Source organism: Trachinotus anak, unplaced genomic scaffold, assembly GCF_046630095.1.
Source record: "Trachinotus anak isolate AG129_WGS33_773 ecotype Australia unplaced genomic scaffold, CSIRO_AGI_Tana_v1 ptg000013l, whole genome shotgun sequence".
Lineage (NCBI taxonomy): Eukaryota > Metazoa > Chordata > Actinopteri > Carangiformes > Carangidae > Trachinotus > Trachinotus anak.
Genome location: NW_027273864.1, coordinates 15,567,325 through 15,587,229, shown reverse-complemented (window position 1 = coordinate 15,587,229; position 19,905 = coordinate 15,567,325). Strand labels below are relative to the sequence as shown.

The following is a 19,905-nucleotide window of genomic DNA, read 5'->3' as shown; positions in this document are numbered from 1 at the left end:
TCACCTCCAGCCCCCCCCACCCCCCCCCACCCCCACCCCCCAAAAAAAAACAAAACAGAAAGCCCTGTCTAATTTTCCCCAGAGCCAAGTGGGAGGGCCACATCACCATCTGTTCTCATTGCAATTACTCTCCAATGACCCTTGCTCTGCAGGAGCCGAGAATATATTTAGATTATCACAGCGGCAATGTTGTGTTTTCTGTGACGTTACATATGAAATTGTCTATTTTATGATGAAGAAAGGGCTTTCTCATTAAGAGCCACAGACAGAAAGGTGCAAATGGAGGTAATAATAACCAAGGCCTGTTAGGCCTGCCTGTGCCAATAGCTCTGCCTCTTCCCCGTCTCCCTGTGTCTCGTGTTCTGGAGTATAATGGACGAGCCATGTCATTGCTGGAAATTAGCTTTATCAATCTCAGCCCTAAACAAAAAGCCTCCTTCAGTAATTTCACATACAATTTGTGTCTTTGCCAGACAGTCTTCATTTTCAGCTCTTAGTCTGATGTATGCCTACCCTGGGGGTTTCTTCTGGACATGTGTTCTGATGCCACTTGGTGTCATTTCAGTGCAGTCCAAGGTCATTTCTTGTTTCAGGAGTCAATTTGTCTTTGATATAAATATGCTAGAGCTGTAAGTCAATCACTCTTGCCCTTGAGAATGTCATCAGTTGCTTCTGTTCCATCAAGGCTTGCATGGAAAACAAATATCCTTCACTCTCATGAAGAGGAAACATGTAAGATATAATGCTTCATTTGTCATCCTCTGTCCTGTCTATGTTCCTCCGTCTGTGCAGGTGAGAAAGACCTTGGATGCCACCATGCAGACGCTGCAGGACATGCTGACGGTGGAGGACTTTGACGTGTCGGATGCCTTCCAACACAGCCGCTCCACTGAATCCATCAAGTCTGTGGCCTCCGAGTCCTACATGAGCAAGATGAATGTGGCCAAGAGGAGGGCCAACCAACAGGAGACTGAAATGTTCTACTTTTCAGTGAGTTCATGTAAATTTTGATCTTTTAATGGCTACCAGCATGCCTGCGATGAAATCTAGCTTTGCACAGCTTTCCAAAATCAAGCCATCAGTCATCATTTCCACATGCTCTGAAAATAGAAATTAAATTAAAACTAGAACAGATTGAATTTATGCTGATATGAGCCTCACTGGATTGTTTGACTGGATTCCTGTTACACTGGATTAGTGCTGCTCTTCACTCGCTGCTCCCTTCATCTCTCTGTCTGTCTAGAAATTCAAAGAGTACCTGAATGGCAGTAACCTCATCATTAAGCTGCAGGCCAAGCATGACTTACTGAAGCAGACACTGGGTGAAGGTAAGGAGTCTTTTCTCTTGTCTGTTCTATCTGTCTTCAATATCCCTGGTGTCTTTGAATGGTGTTTGCCTGACCTAGTGTTTTTATCCTGCAATTATGATCCACACAAGCCTGTCATAGCTCGATAAAATCATTTTTGCCTCAAATTGCCTTCGGGGCAGTGGTGTAGTAATGCAGGTCTTATCTAATAAGCAGTGGGGAATGAGGCTACAAAGACATTTTTTGTAGGGAGCAAAGAGGAAATGAGAGTTGATATTCAAATGGAAACAACTATCACACCAAAAGCAGACCACATCTACTTTAAGGCATCCCTTCTTCTTTCTACTTGTCTCAACCAGCTAAAGCATTATCCGGTTATTCTCTATATGGTGTAGCCGTAGGAAGAGCTCCCATTTCCAGGCTCTAAGAAGAAAGACTTCCCTCAGCCCCTCCCTTCCCCAGGGGTCCCCTTGTCACCTCAGGCGTGAACAGTTTACGCCCAATCAATCAGCAGGACCAGGCCCAAACCCATTTCTGCAGCTGCTCCTGCATCAGGAGTTCACCTAATAGAAAAGAGCATCAGATGCAGACAGCTGAGGCCTTGCATCAAACATGCATATTTCAGGATTTCACACCTTGGATTCATTCATTCAGTCAAGTCCTCTAAAACAATTTATTTTGCTTTGTCGAGCCTTCGGTGTCTCTCCTTGTGATTCCCTCTGAGCTCTGCGGCAAACAACCAACTGCCATGCTGTGACACTCATAAACACTCACATTATAGTTTGTATCAATCTCTGGACAGATCTGTTTGTTTGTCCATGGTGGTGAGGCTGAGAGAGTCTATGAACACAGCATATGGCGTCTCCAGGTACCACCCATGTTTAATTATTCAGGTGATCAATCAAGGGCTGAGTGTGTGCTCATTAGCTCGTTGCTTCACACGCAAAATAGCGTGTTTGTGTATGTGCATGATTGTGTGTGATCGTGACAGAGGGAACAAGATGAGACTGGTGAGTGCCACATGGCGTTTACATCTTGCTGTATGTATTAATAAAAACATAATGTCAAGCTTTGGCACCAGACAATATGGTGCTGGGATATGTGCCAGTGCTTGTTTCTCAGAAAAGGAGGCACCAATTCCCATGTTCAACATATTTGCTTTGTACTTGTCACCTTTTATTTTTATAGAATAAATACTGTATCTCCTCTGTCACTGAGGGACTCTGGCACTTTTGGATATGAAATTAGGGGGAAACCAACATAGACTTTTTTTGCTCATGCTTGAGAAACTGGGTGTAATTTTGAGGTTGGTTGGTCAGAGGTAGACGGGGCTATCACTCAGAGGAATGATGTCTGGGAAACGTGCTGTTGTTTCTTCACATGAATGCTCCAGAAACCTTGTCCCATCTGCCAGAAGGATGTGTTGAAAAATGGTTTAGCCTTTGCTCTTTCTGTCCATTGTTGGAGTAGAGAAATAATGTTTGAAAGCTTTGGTGCCATTGGTGCACTTCATCACGACAAAAGGATCATCCACGTCACTGCTGGACAAAGACACAGTCCTCCTCTCAGTTCATAAGGAAATGCAGGGACATTTTTGAATTGTCTTCATTTACACATCTGTTTTATTCTGTTTTATGGTTTGTGCTGTCATAAGTAGAAAAATAAACTTCCATGTATACTTATGTTAGTCAAAAAGAGTGTGGATGAGTGGACTGTGTTGTCCTTAGAAATGCTCAGTCTATAAGCCTGTACTATGCGCATGTGTTGTTAGAAACTCACAACAAAAGGCTCAGTGAGCCAGCACCGACATTGCTCAGTGTCAACACTGATGCACCCCTCCCTCCCCAACATCCATACACTGCAGCCGCCAGCCCCTCTTTCTTTGCTCTGAGAGGAGGCCTGTAACCCCACGGGGTCCTCTGGGTCCCCTGAGGGTTTCAGCAACGACTGCTCAATAGCTTTGTCCAATGAATGGTGTTAGCACTGCTCCATTCATCTCTCCCTCAATGGTCATGTTGTCTCTCATCAAACCCCTCACTGAGGCTGGACACTGCAGTCTGCATAATATGTACCATAACAGTATAACATGTCCCTCTTGTGTTTTTTTTTTCCACAGGGGAGAGGGCTGAGTGTGGGACTACAAGGTAAGATCACCATTGATAAGTGAGCGGCTCATTCCATTCATTTCAGACTAATAATATTTAATTCAACTATTGAATAGAAAAGACAAATGTGCATCTGTAATTTTTGGAACATTTAAACAGAAAAAAAATATTGTTATATCATTATAAAAAACATTTTATATCTTACAAATATTTTATATTTGATTATATGGCATGGCTTTTCAGTTGCTGTCAATGATGTGAAAATAAATGCCATGTTTAGTATGTTATGTACTCATAAAATTAAGTAAGTGCAAAATGAAAAGGTACAAATTGGCAGTGGTTTTGCAGTTGCTGTTTACCTTCAGAATCACATCTTTTCAAACATGTTGTTATTGTGGCTTCTTTGACAAATGATTTCCATAAACATTTCAATAACTTTTAGCTGCATGTCCCCACACTTCTCAAAATAAGTGGTGCTTGCACATTTCTGTGTATATATGAATGGTTTTATAATGTTGGATAAAGCATTTACAGCATGTATTGATAGATTTAGATTAAGATAGGAATAAGATAGGGATACATGTAATTGTATGCTCAGAGTGGAAAAGTGGAAAGTGTCAGTAAGATTCACATGCTTTGTATTACTATATACTGTGGTTGGATTGCTTGTTCCATGCAGTTTCAATTTCTGAACAACATAGAATATTAACTGGTGGGGATAATTTCATTAGCCTTGTTGTTGTTTTTAATGTTCATTAATCTGCTTTTTGTCTTTAATGAGTCAAAAAAGCATTTTCTTGAAGATGCAGAGATACCGTCTTGCACACTACAACCAGAGCAATTAAAGAGCTGACTTATCGGGCTGTAATGATAAAAGACCTCTTATGTGAAATGTCTCACTTTGGGTTTTTTCCTCAACTTTTCAATAAAGATTTTTGACTTTTTCCATTACTTATCCCTGAAACTGATGATTCTGTCACTGCTCTGTTTTAGCAACTGTTTTTTCATACCTGTTTCTGAACCACGGTTGGTTTGACAGTTTCACAGAATACAGTGTTTTTGTTCCCTTTGTCCATCATTTCCCAGGCCCCCCACCCTTCCCCCAAAACCACAGAAAATGCGGAAGCCTAGGCCACGCTCCGTGTATAACCATAAGCTGTTTAATGGCAATATGGAGACCTTCATCAAGGTACCCAATGGTGATGGTGTATGACTGAGCCTGCCCCTGTGGAGCAGGAGGGGAAGGCAGCTAGAGCCTTCGCCCTCATTCTCTTCCTCACTTTGGCCTTCTGTTCCTCCCTCTTCCAGCTGCCCTTGATCATGATATAATGCCTCTGTTTAACCTCTAATCCTCCTCCTCCCTTCCGTGGTTCTGCCGGTGCAGACAGGCAGAGCGGCAGTCAGCTGTCTCTTCAGTCCCCGCCAGAACAATTTACCATCTCTAGCTTTATTTCTAAATCCAGTAAGTCTTTGGATGAATCTGAGGAAGGAGACAGCAGTGGGTCTGCTTTGTCCCTCACTGCACCCAGTCCTTTACTGCATCTCCATCTTACTGCATTTCCTATTTCCAGTCCCTGTGCTTAGCCGTCTTTAACCTCCAGAGGTGTCATTCGTCATCTGAGCTTTTCTAACTTTGTGCCTCTCTGCCCTCTCTTCCTCTGCTTCTCTGTGCTTTGCTGCTTTCTGTCCCAGAGGAAGAAGGAATGCCCGTACCCGCATTCAGGTACCTCAGTTGTTAGAGTATGTAGCTCAGGGCACGAGGTGAACTAAAACTATTGGACTAATAGTAATAATGTACTTGCTACTGCTTCAGCTTCACTTGCATGTTGCTAGTTTCCTGTCTGTATTCTGGAAAATTATGTTATAATAAGAGTAACTTGTATTGTATTGTTTCTGTTTGATTTATGCTCCACATTAAATTTGTGTAGAGTAATGTTTATAAGCTAATTTTTTCTTTTTGTGGTAAGATGGAACATTAGCCTGCTTTGATATTATGTCTCTTTTTGATACATAAAATAACATCAGGGGTTTTCTTATTTGTGCAAAGTTAGTACTGCATGTTTGATACCTCATATAAAGACATTGTATAATAAACCTTGAATAGTTTTATTAGCTGTGTGTTGCTTTTTGCTATTATTTGTCTCTATTTTAATATTTTTCCACATTATTTAATTTCAGGATTCAGGTCAACCAATTCCACTTGTTGTTGAAAGCTGTATCCGATACATCAATTTATACGGTAAGTCTCACATTTTGTTGCTACTACTGAGTGAAAGGGCAGAAAAAGAAAGTAAACTAAGTCATTTGGAAACTCCTTCAGCCACATAAGAAGTGACAGCAGCCTTTGGAGAAGGCAATCTATTTCCACAAATAGCCGCAGGTACAGAGACTGACCTCCTCTGCTCTGCGCCTCGGTCTCTGAGACGCTCAGCTGCCTGCCAGTGATTTGACAAGCTCATAACAATAGATCACACAAGGAGAATTTTGAAAGTACCGTTGGTCTTTGTTTAGTCAGTTCAGCCACCCTCCCACTCTTTTTATAACTCCTCCCTGTCTACCTTCACATCTGTCTTCAGCTCATTGCTGTAGCCTGCAGGCCTTTCCCCTGGATCTGGACCTAATGAAACTCCAGAAAACTGATTAGGAGCCCTCTAACTGAAACCATATGCTGCTGCCTCACTGAGGGGCCCTCTCCTGGAAAAATACGCATCTCCCTTTATGACTAGATTACATTTCCTGCTCTGTGTTATGTGTTTCCAATGGGCTTTCACGAAGCTGGCACCGGGGTTTGGAGATAATGGCAGGTAGGGTAACTCTGAATCTGTAAATTCTGAGTTGTATTTCTTTCAGGGTTGCAGCAGCAAGGCATATTTCGTGTGCCGGGATCACAGGTGGAGGTCAATGATATTAAAAACTCATTTGAAAGAGGTGAGTCAAATATGGCTATATAGTCCTTGTTTCATGTCACAAATATGTACAACATAAAACCCCTTTTACACATTTTTCAGGTCATCCAATGCCACTAGTGAAAGCCTACATATTTTTCTTAAATCAGGTGAAGATCCCTTGATTGATGACCAGAACGAGCATGATATTAACTCAGTGGCAGGGGTGCTGAAGCTGTACTTCAGAGGCCTGGAGAATCCTCTCTTTCCAAAGGAGCGGTTCCTGGACTTCATCTCTACCATCAGTGAGTCATGCACAACAGGAAACATTCAAAGCAATCACTGTTGTGAGTGGACTGCTCAAATAGAAAAGAGAAAACACACCTTGCAGTTTCTTGGAGACTCAGCTTTACTGTAGAAGAGAAATGCATGCAGGGCAGCACATGGAAGCAATCTTAACACCAGGGCTCTGTGCCTGATATTTAACAGAAAGCCAGCAGGAGGAGGAGAGTGTGGGCCACATTGGTTTGCCATGTACGAGTTCACCACAAAATCCTTTCTCCCAGTGTGCAAATTATACAATGACAGTCGGGGGGGGGGGGGGTCAACTTTTTCTCTTGGGCGAAAGGGAATCCAGACTTGTGCTTCAGTGAACTGAAGTGTTACAATCCTTACAGTATCTTGCTTCTTTAACTAAAGCTGTCAAATGAATGTAGTGGCGCTCCCTCTGAATTGTAGTGGAGTGGAAATATAAAGTAGCATAAAATGGAAATATTTAACTTAAGTACAAGTACCTTAAAATTGTACTTAGGTACAGTACTTAGATTAAATGTATCACTTTTCACCACTGCTAATACAATTACTTTCACATTAATCATAATCATCACATTAATTTTAATATTATTCAATTAGCCAACCAAGTAAAACTCCCGAATTCCTCATTGAAAACAAATGGGGTGCCTATCATACAGGCTAATATGAAAAAGGTAAACGACTAACTTAACCACTACAGCCACACAAAAGGCTATTAAAATGAAATAATCAACTCTATATTGATCTCAAAGCGTATCTCTACAACAACTAACCATCCACTGTCTCACTGCTCAAGACTGAGCACCAGTGTTTGCTAAAATTATGACGACTGGTGATGAAATGCTGAGCTAATATTGGAAATGCAATTGGAAAAGCATGCTATCAGCTACAGCAGCTAACATTAGTTAGCTAACCTGTAACTTCAGGCAAAAGGTAGAAACTAGCTAACATTAGCATTCATCTGGAGATACTTGACACAATCTAATTAAGAAACTCAGACGGTAAGAAAGAAGAATCTCAACGAGCTAGATAATTAGCTACTACTAACTACTTTACCTACAGTGTCTGTGCGAGGCAGGGGAGCAGAGACTGATGACAGTGAGGCAGGCAGACAGACGCTCAGCCCACGTCAAGGTTAGGAAATGGTATGGTCCACTTTAGGGGCGTCTAAAATCATATTACAAGACTCTTCCAGGCATGATTATGGGAAATATAATATTTACAATTACAGGTAAGAAGGATGTATAAATGTTACAACCCCTCTGGACTGTTGTTTTTTAATATTTTGGGGTGTCTGAGTCTTAATTATGGGGGTCAGACGCAGACCCCCCTGGATCACCCCCTGTAATTCGAACTCTGATTTTCGCCCTTTCCAATAGTTCCATCACTCAGTTCACCCTAAGGGTCTGATGAAGGGCAGGAAGAGGCATCTATTAAAGTGTCCAAATAACAGCTTTCAGTCTCCACTGCCTCAGCATGATTGTGTCACTTTGATCAATTGTCCTTGCGAGAGTCTGATTTATATTGTTTTGTGTTGTTATAGGCTCTGATACATTATATAACAATGTAAAAGCTATATTTGTTTCATGTTTGTCACAGTATAAACCGAGCTCTGTCCTATGTATTTCAGAGCTGGAGTCTGGAGCTGAGAGAGCACATCACATCCAGCAGATTATTGTGACTCTTCCTCGGACCATCATAATCGTCATGAGATACCTGTTTGCTTTTCTCAACCAGTGAGTTTGTGCTGACTCTCATTACATCCTGTGGCTCTTGTCATGCAAATAACAGTATACAAAAACGAATTCTTTGGATAATCACCAGAGATGTAACAACACTGAATCTTATCTTACGTGTAAATATATGGTTATTCCATTGGGGAAAATCCAGATTGAATATATTGAATATCAGATAAAGACAGAATAGCTACAGTCAGTCAATATATATTTCCTGCTATTTATTGCTTCGTCTGTCTTCAGTGTTTTAGAAGTTATTTAAAGCCTGGGGAACTCATGCCTCACTGAAGTAGTATACCTGTCCTCTGATAATGGACGTTATTAATGCTCATTCTACTAGCTTCACCTGCAGAACAAAGAGTTTGATTTCATACCCCAGGTTTCACTCTGATCTCCTCTACCCCCTTCATTGTTATACCTACTCCAGCTGTGCCTTGATTGCTCAGCGTCAGCTAGTTGATAATGTGCAAAGACTGATTATGACTTCCTCTTGCAGCACTGAATGAGTTGCCAAGAGTAAATTGTGGCATGTGCAAGCTAAGTTGATTTGTTGAAGAGGGTGGCTGATCAGAGGTCCCTCTAAGCAAATGTCTGCCTAAGCTGCATAATACAAAACATGTATTACCTTATGTCAAAACTGAATTCAGTTGATGCCACTGGCTATGCAAGAGATGTCCATACATTATGGAAATGATGCAAAAACCATTTGTTAACAAAAGTGCAGCCAACACAGGATTATAGCTGTATCACACCTAAACTGATTAATACATCTTTTAATACACACGGGAAAAAAAAGCATGATGCTGTCCTTTCTCTCAGTCTTTCCCAGTACAGTGATGAGAACATGATGGATCCGTACAATTTGGCTATCTGCTTTGGACCAACCCTGATGCCCATCCCAGATGGCCAGGATCCTGTGGCGTGCCAGGCACATGTTAATGAGGTCATCAAGACCATCATTATCCACAATGAAGTCATTTTTCCCAGTCAACGTGAGCTGGATGGCCCAGTGTATGAGAAGTGCATGACTGGGGGGGAGGAGTACTGGTGAGTATTGGCTGAACCAGGTGTTACACATGTGAATAAAAGACAATCATGTGGAGACCACACTTCTGTCAACTCTGATTTGCATTGAGGTTGAGAGGGAAGCGTGACATTTTATCAGATAATCACCTGCTTAAACATACTTATTGTTTATAAAGCAAATATTTGTCATGCTCCAATGTCTACATACTGTGTCGGTAACTTTTCACTTTGCATGTGCTCCTACAGTGATAGCCCTCACAGTGAACCAGGAACTATTGACGAGGCTGACAATGGAACTGAACCACACACAAGTGACGAAGGTCTGTACATCACTGTAGTCATTTTTCATTTATTTTTAAGAAGGGCCTTTGTTATTAGCCAGCTGTGTTCTTAGCGATGCTAGCAGCATGGCTCTAGGGATGGCAATGCAGTTTGGTCCAGACTATTGCCACAAAATTGGTACAGCTATTCAGGGTCCCAAGATGAATCACACTGACCAAAGCCAGTATGATTCATCTTCTCTCCTGGCTCAGGACTCGAGCACCATCCTCAGGTCAACATTTTAATTTGCGCATTACTATGGTCCATGACAAAGTAAAACCAATAACATTCTCATCAGCCTCTGTAGCTGTGCTTTGTGTTTAGTACTAATTGGCAAATGTTAGCATGCAAAAGCACTAAATTATACCTGTACCTGCTGGTACAGTATAATGTTGGCATTATTATTGTGAGCATGTCCACTTAAATAGAGCCTTACAGAGTCACTGGCATGGCTGTAGACTCCCACAGGACAGTTCTTCTGATATTAGTAGCCATGCAGTTTTTTGGTCTTGCATGTGTGCTTTGTAGTCAAGATCAAGAATTAGACTTGTTGTAACACAAAAAGCTTTAGTTATAAAGTTGAAAAATGTAGAACTGCGTTAGATGATATGAAAAAGCTTTTCAGATAGATCCTGCACTGCCTGTTGTTTGATCATCTAAAGAGAAGCAATTCAAAATAGTTCACATCTTTGCTATTAGTTTTAAATGGATTTCACATGAGGATGTGTATGATGTGATTTTAGAAGTCTTTGTGGATGAGGAAACCTGAAGTGCAGAATGACCTTTTTTATTAAGTGCCTTTGACTGAGAGGTGAGCAAGGTTTGTGCTGCAACAGCTTATGATCGCAAAGGCTTATGTGATGTTTGAAGCTGAAGGCAAGTTGAGTAAACAGTGTTGGCATGCAGCACTGCTGCTTTGATCCATTTTTCTGTGTGTGTGTGTGTATGTGTGTGTGTGTGTTTCTCTTCTCTCTCTCTCCCCTCCTCCCTCCTTCCCTGTTCGCTCTTTGTTCAGTGTTAGTCAGCAGTTCTCCTGGGACTTTCTCCTTTGTGCAGTATTTCCCCATTTCTCCTCTGGGCTTTGAAAACATAACTGGGCCAGGCACAAAAGCCAAAACATGGGTAATACATAGAATAATATTGCCTGTGCCGTCAGTGAAGAGTGAACAGACAGCTGTATGAAGTATGGAGTATGTTGGGTCAGACTGGGGTAACTCTATCTCACAGTTTCATCTGTGCTGTTGGCTGCGTCTATAATAAGCGCTGACCCTTTCTCTCTTTTCTTGCTCTTACTTTGAAAAGAGAACAAAGGCCAATTGCCTGCTGTAGGTTCTGCTCCTCCTGGCCTTACTACTGAGTCTTGTGTGACATTAGAAACTCTGCTGTTGCACTGTAGTTTCTGTTGTCAGTTCAGTCTGTGGCCTCTGGCAATAATTTCCGTTTTCATGGAGGAAAACAAGTTGATGTTGTTAAATTAAGAACGAATCAGCCAAGCTGTGATGATGGTAACTTTTCTCTTTTCATTACATTATAATTTAAACCAAATTTGAACGATGCTGCTTTTCAACCTTATTATCCCTTTAACATCTCTGCACCCCTCTGGTGAATTTTCAAAATAAATCGTTTTCTTACTGAGAGCTGACTGACGTCAACCATAGAGTTTACCATGAATGATTAAATTCAGGCAAAAACTGTTTTATTAATCAACCTTGTCTTACCCTAAAACCTTATTCCACACAATATGTTAAAACAGTAACATCTGTTTGTAATATAATCACTGTTCAATAATTATTTAAGCCACAAATTATTTATTATTGTGGGCTTTTGTGGTACATGTAAATGATAATAACCTTCAATATGACCAGAGTCATGTTGAAGTTTTTTTTTAATCAAACTGTTTAGTTTTTTGCTGATGTTTTTTTTGTCTATTTTTGTTTTCTAGAGGTTGAACAGATTGAAGCCATCGCCAAGTTTGACTATGTGGGACGCAGCCCCAGGGAGCTGTCCTTCAAGAAGGGAGCTTCTCTTCTTCTCTATCACAGAGCGTCTGAAGACTGGTGGGAGGGCCGTCATAACGGTGTTGATGGTCTCATCCCACATCAGTACATTGTAGTACAAGACCTGTAAGTAAAAACACAATGTATGTTAGTATTATTATTAGTTATTATTATACTTCACTTGAGTTACGGTAACTCAGCAAGTCTCCATGTTATGTCACAAAATTGAGTGAGAAATTGTAGGTGTACATGCATTTCACATACATATGTTCACCAACATTCTCTCTTCTCTTTCAGTGATGATGCTTTCTCAGATAACCTCAGCCAGAAAGCAGATAGTGAAGCAAGCAGTGGACCGTTGCTGGATGATAAGGGTTCATCTAAAAATGACGTCCCATCACCATGTGAACAGTCACCTGATTACAACTTTGGAGGGGTCATGGGGAGGTAGATGCTTTTGAGAATAAACACCTGTCTTGTTTTAAAAGTTTGTAAGTTTGTTTCCTGTTTGACACCAAAATGATCCCGTTACACAGGGTAAGGTTACGGTCTGATGGAGCTGCAATCCCACGTCACCGGACTGGTACAGATACCCACAGTCCAACAAGAGTGGCTGACACTCCACCACGAGCTGCCGCCTGTCCCAGCAGCCCCCACAAGGTGTCTATAAGCAAGGGTCGCATGGAGAGCCCAGAAAAGAGGCGCCTCGGTACCTTTGGCAGCGCAGGAAGCATCAACTATCCGGACAGGAAGGCGTATCCTGAGGGCCACCCACTGAGACCAGTGCCAGGGGCCACTCGTCACAGCAGCCTTGGGGACCACAAATCACTGGAGACTGAGGCGCTGGCTGAGGTAAGACTTTGTCAATAACCCATAAGCTTTCCATACTTTTACTCATGGCCTTTAATTACCTGAATGTGTGTGACCTAAAGTTCACTGTTTTCTGCTGTGCTTTATACCATACAGCTACCTGTCCATAATTATTGCAATAATAAGCTCTGGTATTATGTCAGGGATGTTTTATAGGTGTGACGTTTCACATAGAGGCACAGCAGATAGGAAATGAATGGTACTAACACTGTGATCACTCTCACTATGAAAAAAATGTCTCTTTTGTTATTATTTGTTTATATATTTCTGTTTGTAGTCTCTGTGTTGTCAGTGCCAGATATAACATATAATTTCAGACAATTATAGCCTGTAATTGGGTAGGTTTGGTAGAAGAGAGCTGGGCCCCCTGCTGTAGCTGTCAGTCGTAGAGCCGCAGCTGGGACATGCACTAAATGTCAGAGCCAGACTGCAGCTGGGCGATAGACACACCTCAAGGACACAGAGGTCTGGAACTGAATAACAGCTCCTCATCAGCTAATGACTGCAGCCATTAGGTCCAAACACAATCAAACAAAATGTTTAGTTTGTGCTTTTTGGGCTCTGACTTGTCGTTTCAGAATAGTATGTTAACCTAGTATATTGGTAGAAGCAAAATAAGTTGATTTTCATTGCTGAGTGTGTACACAAACATACTGTACATTACATTTTCTCTAAAATTGCATTATTTCCTGAGCCAGGTTTATAGATAACTGATAACATAGCTCAGTAGAATAACATAAAGGACTGTGCCAGTGGTTTAGCATGTGTTAGTCCATTGGTGTGGTTCTTTAAGTATCATATTTAAATGCTGTATATCTCACTATGTGACATACTCTGCTCACCTGCCTGTTATTATTGTTCTGTTATCCTCTTCCTCATCTCTCTGTAACAGGACATAGAGAAGACTATGACTACAGCGCTCCATGAGCTACGTGAGCTTGAGCGACAGAATACTGTTAAACAGGCTCCCGATGTGGTTTTGGACACACTGGAGCCCATGAAGAACCCGGTTAGCTCTGAGCCCGGCAGTCCACTGCACACCATCATGATCCGTGATCCAGATGCAGCCATGCGCCGCAGCAGTAGCTCCACCTCTGAGATGATGACCACCTTCAAACCTGCTCTCTCTGCCCGTCTGGCTGGGGCTCAGCTACGCCCCCCATCCATGAGACCAGTGCGTCCTCCTCCAACGCAGCACCGCTCGAGCAGCTCCAGCTCTTCAGGAGTCGGCAGCCCTGCTGTAACTCCAACTGAGAAGATGTTTCCAAGTAACAATTCAGCTGCTGGTTCTAATATGAATACATCCAGTGATGCTGGGGATAAGTCTGGTACCATGTAGCAAAGGTGGAATCTGCCAGGTGGGAGGGTTGTAGTTTTTCCAAGTGAGAGGAAAGCTTATGGAAATGGGTGCTGATGTGTGGGAAGCAGGCACAGATATTTTTTCCTCTGTTTTCTGCCTGACTTAATTCATATATTCAGGAAGCTCCTGAAGCGAGCCTACCGTATGTTACCATGGTGATAAAGTGGTGGAAGAAGCTGTAGAGGTGTGATAGCATGAAGCTTGATCCTCTTTGAAACTTGATTTAACTATAGTAACTGTGTATAGGAATACGTGTATTTCAGTTTTACCTCAATTTCAACAAAAATCTGTGGCCATGTTCTCGTTCCAGAGATACGTTTAATGCAAGTGAAGCAATACTTGTGTGAAATTTGGTTTTAGTTTCTACCCAGTGCACAATGTCCAGCTGATGCTTCAGTCACTTCTTCTGATGTGTATGAAACACCTCATCTGGACTAGTGTACACATTCAGGCTAAAATACCATATCTATTAATCATTAAGGTCAAAGGCCTTATGGCTGTACATACAAACCTACTTGAAGTTGCCATGATTTCTGTTTGTACTATAATTCAGTGGATGTTCAGCAAAGTAACAACATAATGACATTATATACTTCTGCATGCAGGGTTTGGAGAAAATAAGGGAAACATTAAAGACTTATTTGTGATGAGGCAGAGTTTTCCCATGTGATCATTGTAAACAGAAAATAATTAGTTTGAAACCTGATGGAAAAATATCAAGTTTCAGATGCTCAAATACATGACAAAGTAATACATTAGAACATTACAGTGTTATATTTTAAAGATGCCATGTATGTGGCTATTGGTACTATAGATGTTGCACCTGGAGTCATCCTGTTCACTGCTGAAGATAAAAGTGGATGAAGATGATCTCTGAAGTCTTAGGCATTATTAATCAGGACTTCAAAGTCATCCTCTACTATCATGGGCAGTGGGCACGATGCCATGTTTTGTTTTCTACTTCCTGTATATGAAATGCAGAAAACTAATGCATCAACTAATGTAGGAATCCTGTGGTAAACCTGTACATAATATATAGCTAGTAATTTTTTTAAGTGTTAATCTTGTACAGTCTAATACAAAAAAAAAGGCAAAAGGTTGATGTGAATGGCACTTGTAAAGAACATAAATCACCTTTTTAACATCTTCAGTAAGCTACAAACATATTCTTTGGCTGTGTAAAATATAGTTCAGATACCTTGTACTGTGTTTAGAATGCATTTGGTAATTGTACTGTAAAAAAAACTGATTGCTGTTGAACAGACCACAAAGGCTGAACAAATGTTTGCTCCATTATGTTTTTTCACACACTTACCCAGTTTCAGACAGTGTGTAAAACTTGAACTGTTTCCCGTTGAAGACTGATGTGGGTGATTTTTATTATTGCATAAGAAACATTGAAAAGGACCCTCCGACAGTTCCTCTTTCAAATTTAAGATGTGATGCTCACCCAGAGGGACCTGAGAGTAGATGTTGTGACATACTGTTATCAAAGCCATTTCCTTCCTTCCTGCCGTTCCTTTCCTTTATCTTTGTTGATAGATACAGTTATGCTCTGACTGTAGTCTATTTCTTGTTCCATTGGAGGAAAACCGAATAAGAACATTTCGGTGTTTATATCTACTTTCATTCTCACAGCTCTAGTCCAGAGACTTTGTTATCCGCATCCCTACAAGCCTGCTCTGTTCTGCATGTTTTGCGCTGTAATGACTGACTCATATTATGCTGCAGTTAAACAATGGCTGTATGTGGTGCCTTGCCTTGGTAAAATGCACAAACAATTTCAGTATTGGACTTTTCTTTTAAAGAAATGGGCCTTAACATTTATGGGGGTTGGAAATGATGAATTAAGCCGCTTGTAGCAGTTGCTAAAATAGAAAGGAGAGAGAACTAACAATGCTTGATTCAGCAAACAGAAACTTATATATGAGCATGTCAACCAGGCACTGACTCCACTGTCAACTCTGCAGTCATCCTGTACACTCTGCAGGGTTACAGAGATACATGCTGTAAACTGAAAATATTTGCTTGTGGTCAATACGTTGTCTGCTTTTTCTGTCATTGGCAGACGTATAAACATCCAGGGTGGGAGAATCTAAAAGAACTGGAAGCCCCTACAGCCAGAAAAAGGCAATACAGCATTTAAAGTCATGCAGTGCAGTCACACCCTCTGCTGGTTCCCTCTGGTATTGCTTCTTGTGACGAACCAGTGGACACCATCACCTCATGTGGGCATTATGAGTGTGATCTGGAGCAGATATTACAATCACTTGGTTCATCCACATCGTTTGTTTTATCTGTCCTGGTAACAGTTTTTGCATCTGTTGAAGTCAATGAAGATAGAAGCATATGTTTATTGAAATATGAAGAAAGCACACAATTTCAAAAGATGGAATTATCATCATTATATTTAACTAGACTGTTTTCTTTATTTATAGAGTGTAAGTGGAGCTGAAAATTTGAGTGCCTTTTGTGCACAACATTAGTTTTTATTGGACTTTTCTATTTACTTTTTTAACTGTAATATGTTGTCTATTAGTTGTCATGTTTATATTATTATAAACTGATGTTGCTTTTTTATCTTTACTTTCTATTGCTAATCACTCGTCGGACCACCATTAGGAGTACATTGTGTAAAGATGTTCCTCTCTTGAATTATACAATTATCACGTCTGTGGTTGGGTGATCCCTGAAGAATAGGAGTTATAAAAACTACTGTATACACAATCTACTGGTGAAGTTCAGTAGAATCATCTCAGAATATTTCTTTCATATTTTTGTTTTCCCTGTGAACTGCCTGTGCTGTGGTTGAGCCGTAACTCTTGTCATTTAGCTTCCTCCCCTTTAAAGACAAATCATTGCAGTATTGTTGGAAACAGCAGGACTGATGTGGAATCTCTACATCATGTAGAGGTTATGGGGCACTTGGTGCACTCTCGCTTTCCCTACATGTGATGTTACACAGACATTTGCTTTCCAGGAATGAATGCTGAAATGGGAAACACTGTTTGTCTGCTGACATGCGACAACATTAGGCTGACATTCAAAAAGAACATCGCAGTGAAGGAGCAGGCTGAGCGCCTGTCATGTTGTGGGGACCAGAGTGTGAGTCGCCGTCACACTGTTTACCTTCTCTTTAATTGTTTGTCTAGTGATGCTGTTTGTTGATGAGTGTCTGGTTGGTTGAAACCCTGTGATGTAATGTACACCATACCACTGACTGGATGTTGAAAACCGCTGCGTCCGAATAAAACCATTATTGCTCTGTGATCTGGATATTCTGAGTGATTTGTTTTTGATTTGTGGTGTTAAAAGGCTGAGATCCAGGTGTGAGGAAAAGGTGAACCACATCAGAAAAACCCAAATTCTCGATTTGACTATCAGTGCTTTAGATACCAGGAAAGCTGTGTTTGCATAACTGTTGACTGTAACTACAGCATTTACTCAAGTAGTTTACATGACTGAAATTTTAAGTGCTTTTACTGTACCTTACTTGAATGTATATTGAATGATATATTGTATTAATATTAACTATATTTCCTAGAAAGCAATTACTTGTTACTTTGCTGGTTTTACATATAAAACCTTTGGTCAACTTATATGATATGACAAACTGTTACAGATTAAACCCAACAATATATGTGGTTAAAAGTGGCTTATTAGGAATGCTACTTCCTGATTAAAGAAAGAGTAAAATCAGTCTAATAATATAGCATACTGTACGCGCAATGTAATAATCATAATAACTGGTATGATATTTGCCAAATTAGAGCTGATGTGTGATGTCTATTTTCATAAAAATATGAAACTTGGTACACTTGTACAGTTTGGGCCCATGAACATTTTCAGAAATGGAACCATTGAAAAAACGCCTCATGACAGCCATGGCCACCCACCTCTACAATCAACATCATTCAAGTTTGTCTTCTGTTCTCAAAGAAAGGGAAGAGGAATGGAGCAAATCCCTCCAACTAAGGATGCAAACGAAAATATAACACCAAATGTAACTTATTTTTAACTTAAATCACAGTGGTAAACAGAAAGTTTGGTTTAAGAGGTGGAGATACAGATGACGTGGCTCGATCAAAATTAACATGAAATTGACAGCACCCATGAGACAGAGTCTGTAGTTCACTCCGTGGCCACATGATGGAGAAACTGCAGCAGAGAAAGTGTTTGATGAACTTGGCTGAAGCTTTACATGTTGAACGTATAGTCAGCACTCTGTTGATTACTGAGGATTAGGAACCAGCGCTCTAGTAATGACTATGCAGAGAACAGGGTTTTGCATAAATTAGATGATTACATCTCCCTTTGAAATTAGCTTTCTAGTCCACTGGTCAGAGAGTGTTACACCAGCAGCATTAGCAAAATTCAATTTGTTCCATCTCCTGTTCAACAAGACTATGTCAAACAAGCAACCAAGTTCATATTTTTCAATAGTCTGGAAAATATACCACTTACTTACAAGTTGAGATCTACTGGGAGTGTAATTTTACAGTGTGACCTTAGGCCAGTAGATCTGACACATTAAGTTATTAAATCAATCTGGGATCTGACAATGTGATGTCATGTTTTCTAAAAAATAATTCAGGAACAATTTACAAGATTTTTTTTGTCATAATAATTAAATGAATATTGCCTGTTGTGTGTGAGAAAGGAAGCAATGGTTATTAGGATGACATGAGAAAAGATGTGTTAGATTATACTAATTAAAGAAAAACCCAGATGTGTCTGTTTACAGTGTGACATATTATATGTATTCTGTATTCATTATCAACTAACAATTTACATCATTATCACATCATCGCTAAGCACATACATGAATCTCTGTGCTTGGTAATTATGTTGCATGATGAACATTCAGTTTTTATAAACAAGCTTTTTCCTTTTTTCCCCAAAAGCAGCGAGCACCGTGGCACACATCCCTCAGGCTGACCTCAGGCTCTATTAGAATAGAGGCAAAAGGATGGCAAATTTCAGGACATGCATGTGTTGGTGTCTAGCCATGAAAAAGTGGGTTTCATACAAATATAAAGTTACAAATGATCTTATAAATTATTTAAATTAAGAACAAGAAGAAAAACAAACTAAAGTGGCAACCAACAAATCAATCCTCAGTTGCCTGGAAATTGTTTTATGCCTCTCTTGAATAAGGTATGCTTCATCAATGGAGAACAGATGCTACAGCTGGTTTGAAAAATAAGTTGCATAATCCCTCTCCAGTGGCCTAATTTGGCCGATCTTCCATGATAATTAATGCACAAATGAGAGAAAACTCTTCAATAAGAATCATTTCTTTGTAAGAGTGACAGCAGACAAAATTATCATAACTTCCTGTTTCAACCTACACCTTCTCTTCCTTCTTCTTGGCTACTTCACAATAATTAGTGGTGAAGCAGTTACACTCTTGACTTAAACCCCTCGAGGACCAGTGATGAGCCGTAGATCATTCATTTTCATAATCAGAATTAAACAATGTAAGTCATGTTTTATTCATTCCAAGTGTTTCCATATTATGTGAACTATTTTAAGGCAAAAAAACGCAGCCAGTTCAATTATAATAAATGAGAGTGGACATGTTTACATTTTTACCTGTTGCTGGTACACAAGCTAAGACATAATGTATGATGGCAGAATACATACGATATACTGTTATCTACTTACAGTAAATAGCATTTGGATCATTTGCCAAGAACAGGGTCAACATGGTTGTAGGAGGATGTTCAAATGAAATGAAATGAAAGTTCAAATAAAGTTTGTTATGTAATCAGCAAGCAGACAAAGAAAATAAGTAGAAAATTGCATTAGCAGAGCCAAGACAGTGGTCTGTTAGTCTACTTAATTACCTGGGAATTTCATCCAAAGTTAAAAAAATAAATAAATCTGGATGTAGTTGTGTTGTACTGAGGCAGTAGTTTGCTTGATAATGTAAACCATTGCTTCAGTACAGAGATACTTATATTAGTATCCTAAGAAGTAATTC

The 19,905-nt window shown here is 40.3% G+C and overlaps 1 protein-coding gene across 3 annotated transcripts in view; it reads left to right on the top strand.

The window, feature by feature from the left end:
• srgap3 (SLIT-ROBO Rho GTPase activating protein 3) overlaps positions 1–17,189 on the top strand; it is a 57,057-nt gene extending 39,868 nt beyond the window's left edge. Inside the window, exons 9-22 of one of the 3 annotated variants that reach the window (XM_071494013.1) lie at positions 793–990; positions 1,244–1,328; positions 3,424–3,451; positions 5,105–5,135; positions 5,591–5,651; positions 6,263–6,340; positions 6,468–6,602; positions 8,240–8,345; positions 9,165–9,392; positions 9,618–9,691; positions 11,635–11,815; positions 11,987–12,136; positions 12,226–12,541; positions 13,452–17,189. In XM_071494013.1, coding sequence (XP_071350114.1) covers positions 793–990; positions 1,244–1,328; positions 3,424–3,451; positions 5,105–5,135; positions 5,591–5,651; positions 6,263–6,340; positions 6,468–6,602; positions 8,240–8,345; positions 9,165–9,392; positions 9,618–9,691; positions 11,635–11,815; positions 11,987–12,136; positions 12,226–12,541; positions 13,452–13,898 — 2,118 coding nt within the window. In that variant the 3' untranslated portion in view covers positions 13,899–17,189. Of the gene's footprint in view, positions 1–792; positions 991–1,243; positions 1,329–3,423; positions 3,452–4,498; positions 4,602–5,104; positions 5,136–5,590; positions 5,652–6,262; positions 6,341–6,467; positions 6,603–8,239; positions 8,346–9,164; positions 9,393–9,617; positions 9,692–11,634; positions 11,816–11,986; positions 12,137–12,225; positions 12,542–13,451 lie in introns of those variants that run through there. The other 2 variants (XM_071494012.1, XR_011693164.1) reach the window with 2 other exon arrangements.
• The last annotated feature ends 2,716 nt before the right edge of the window (positions 17,190–19,905 follow it).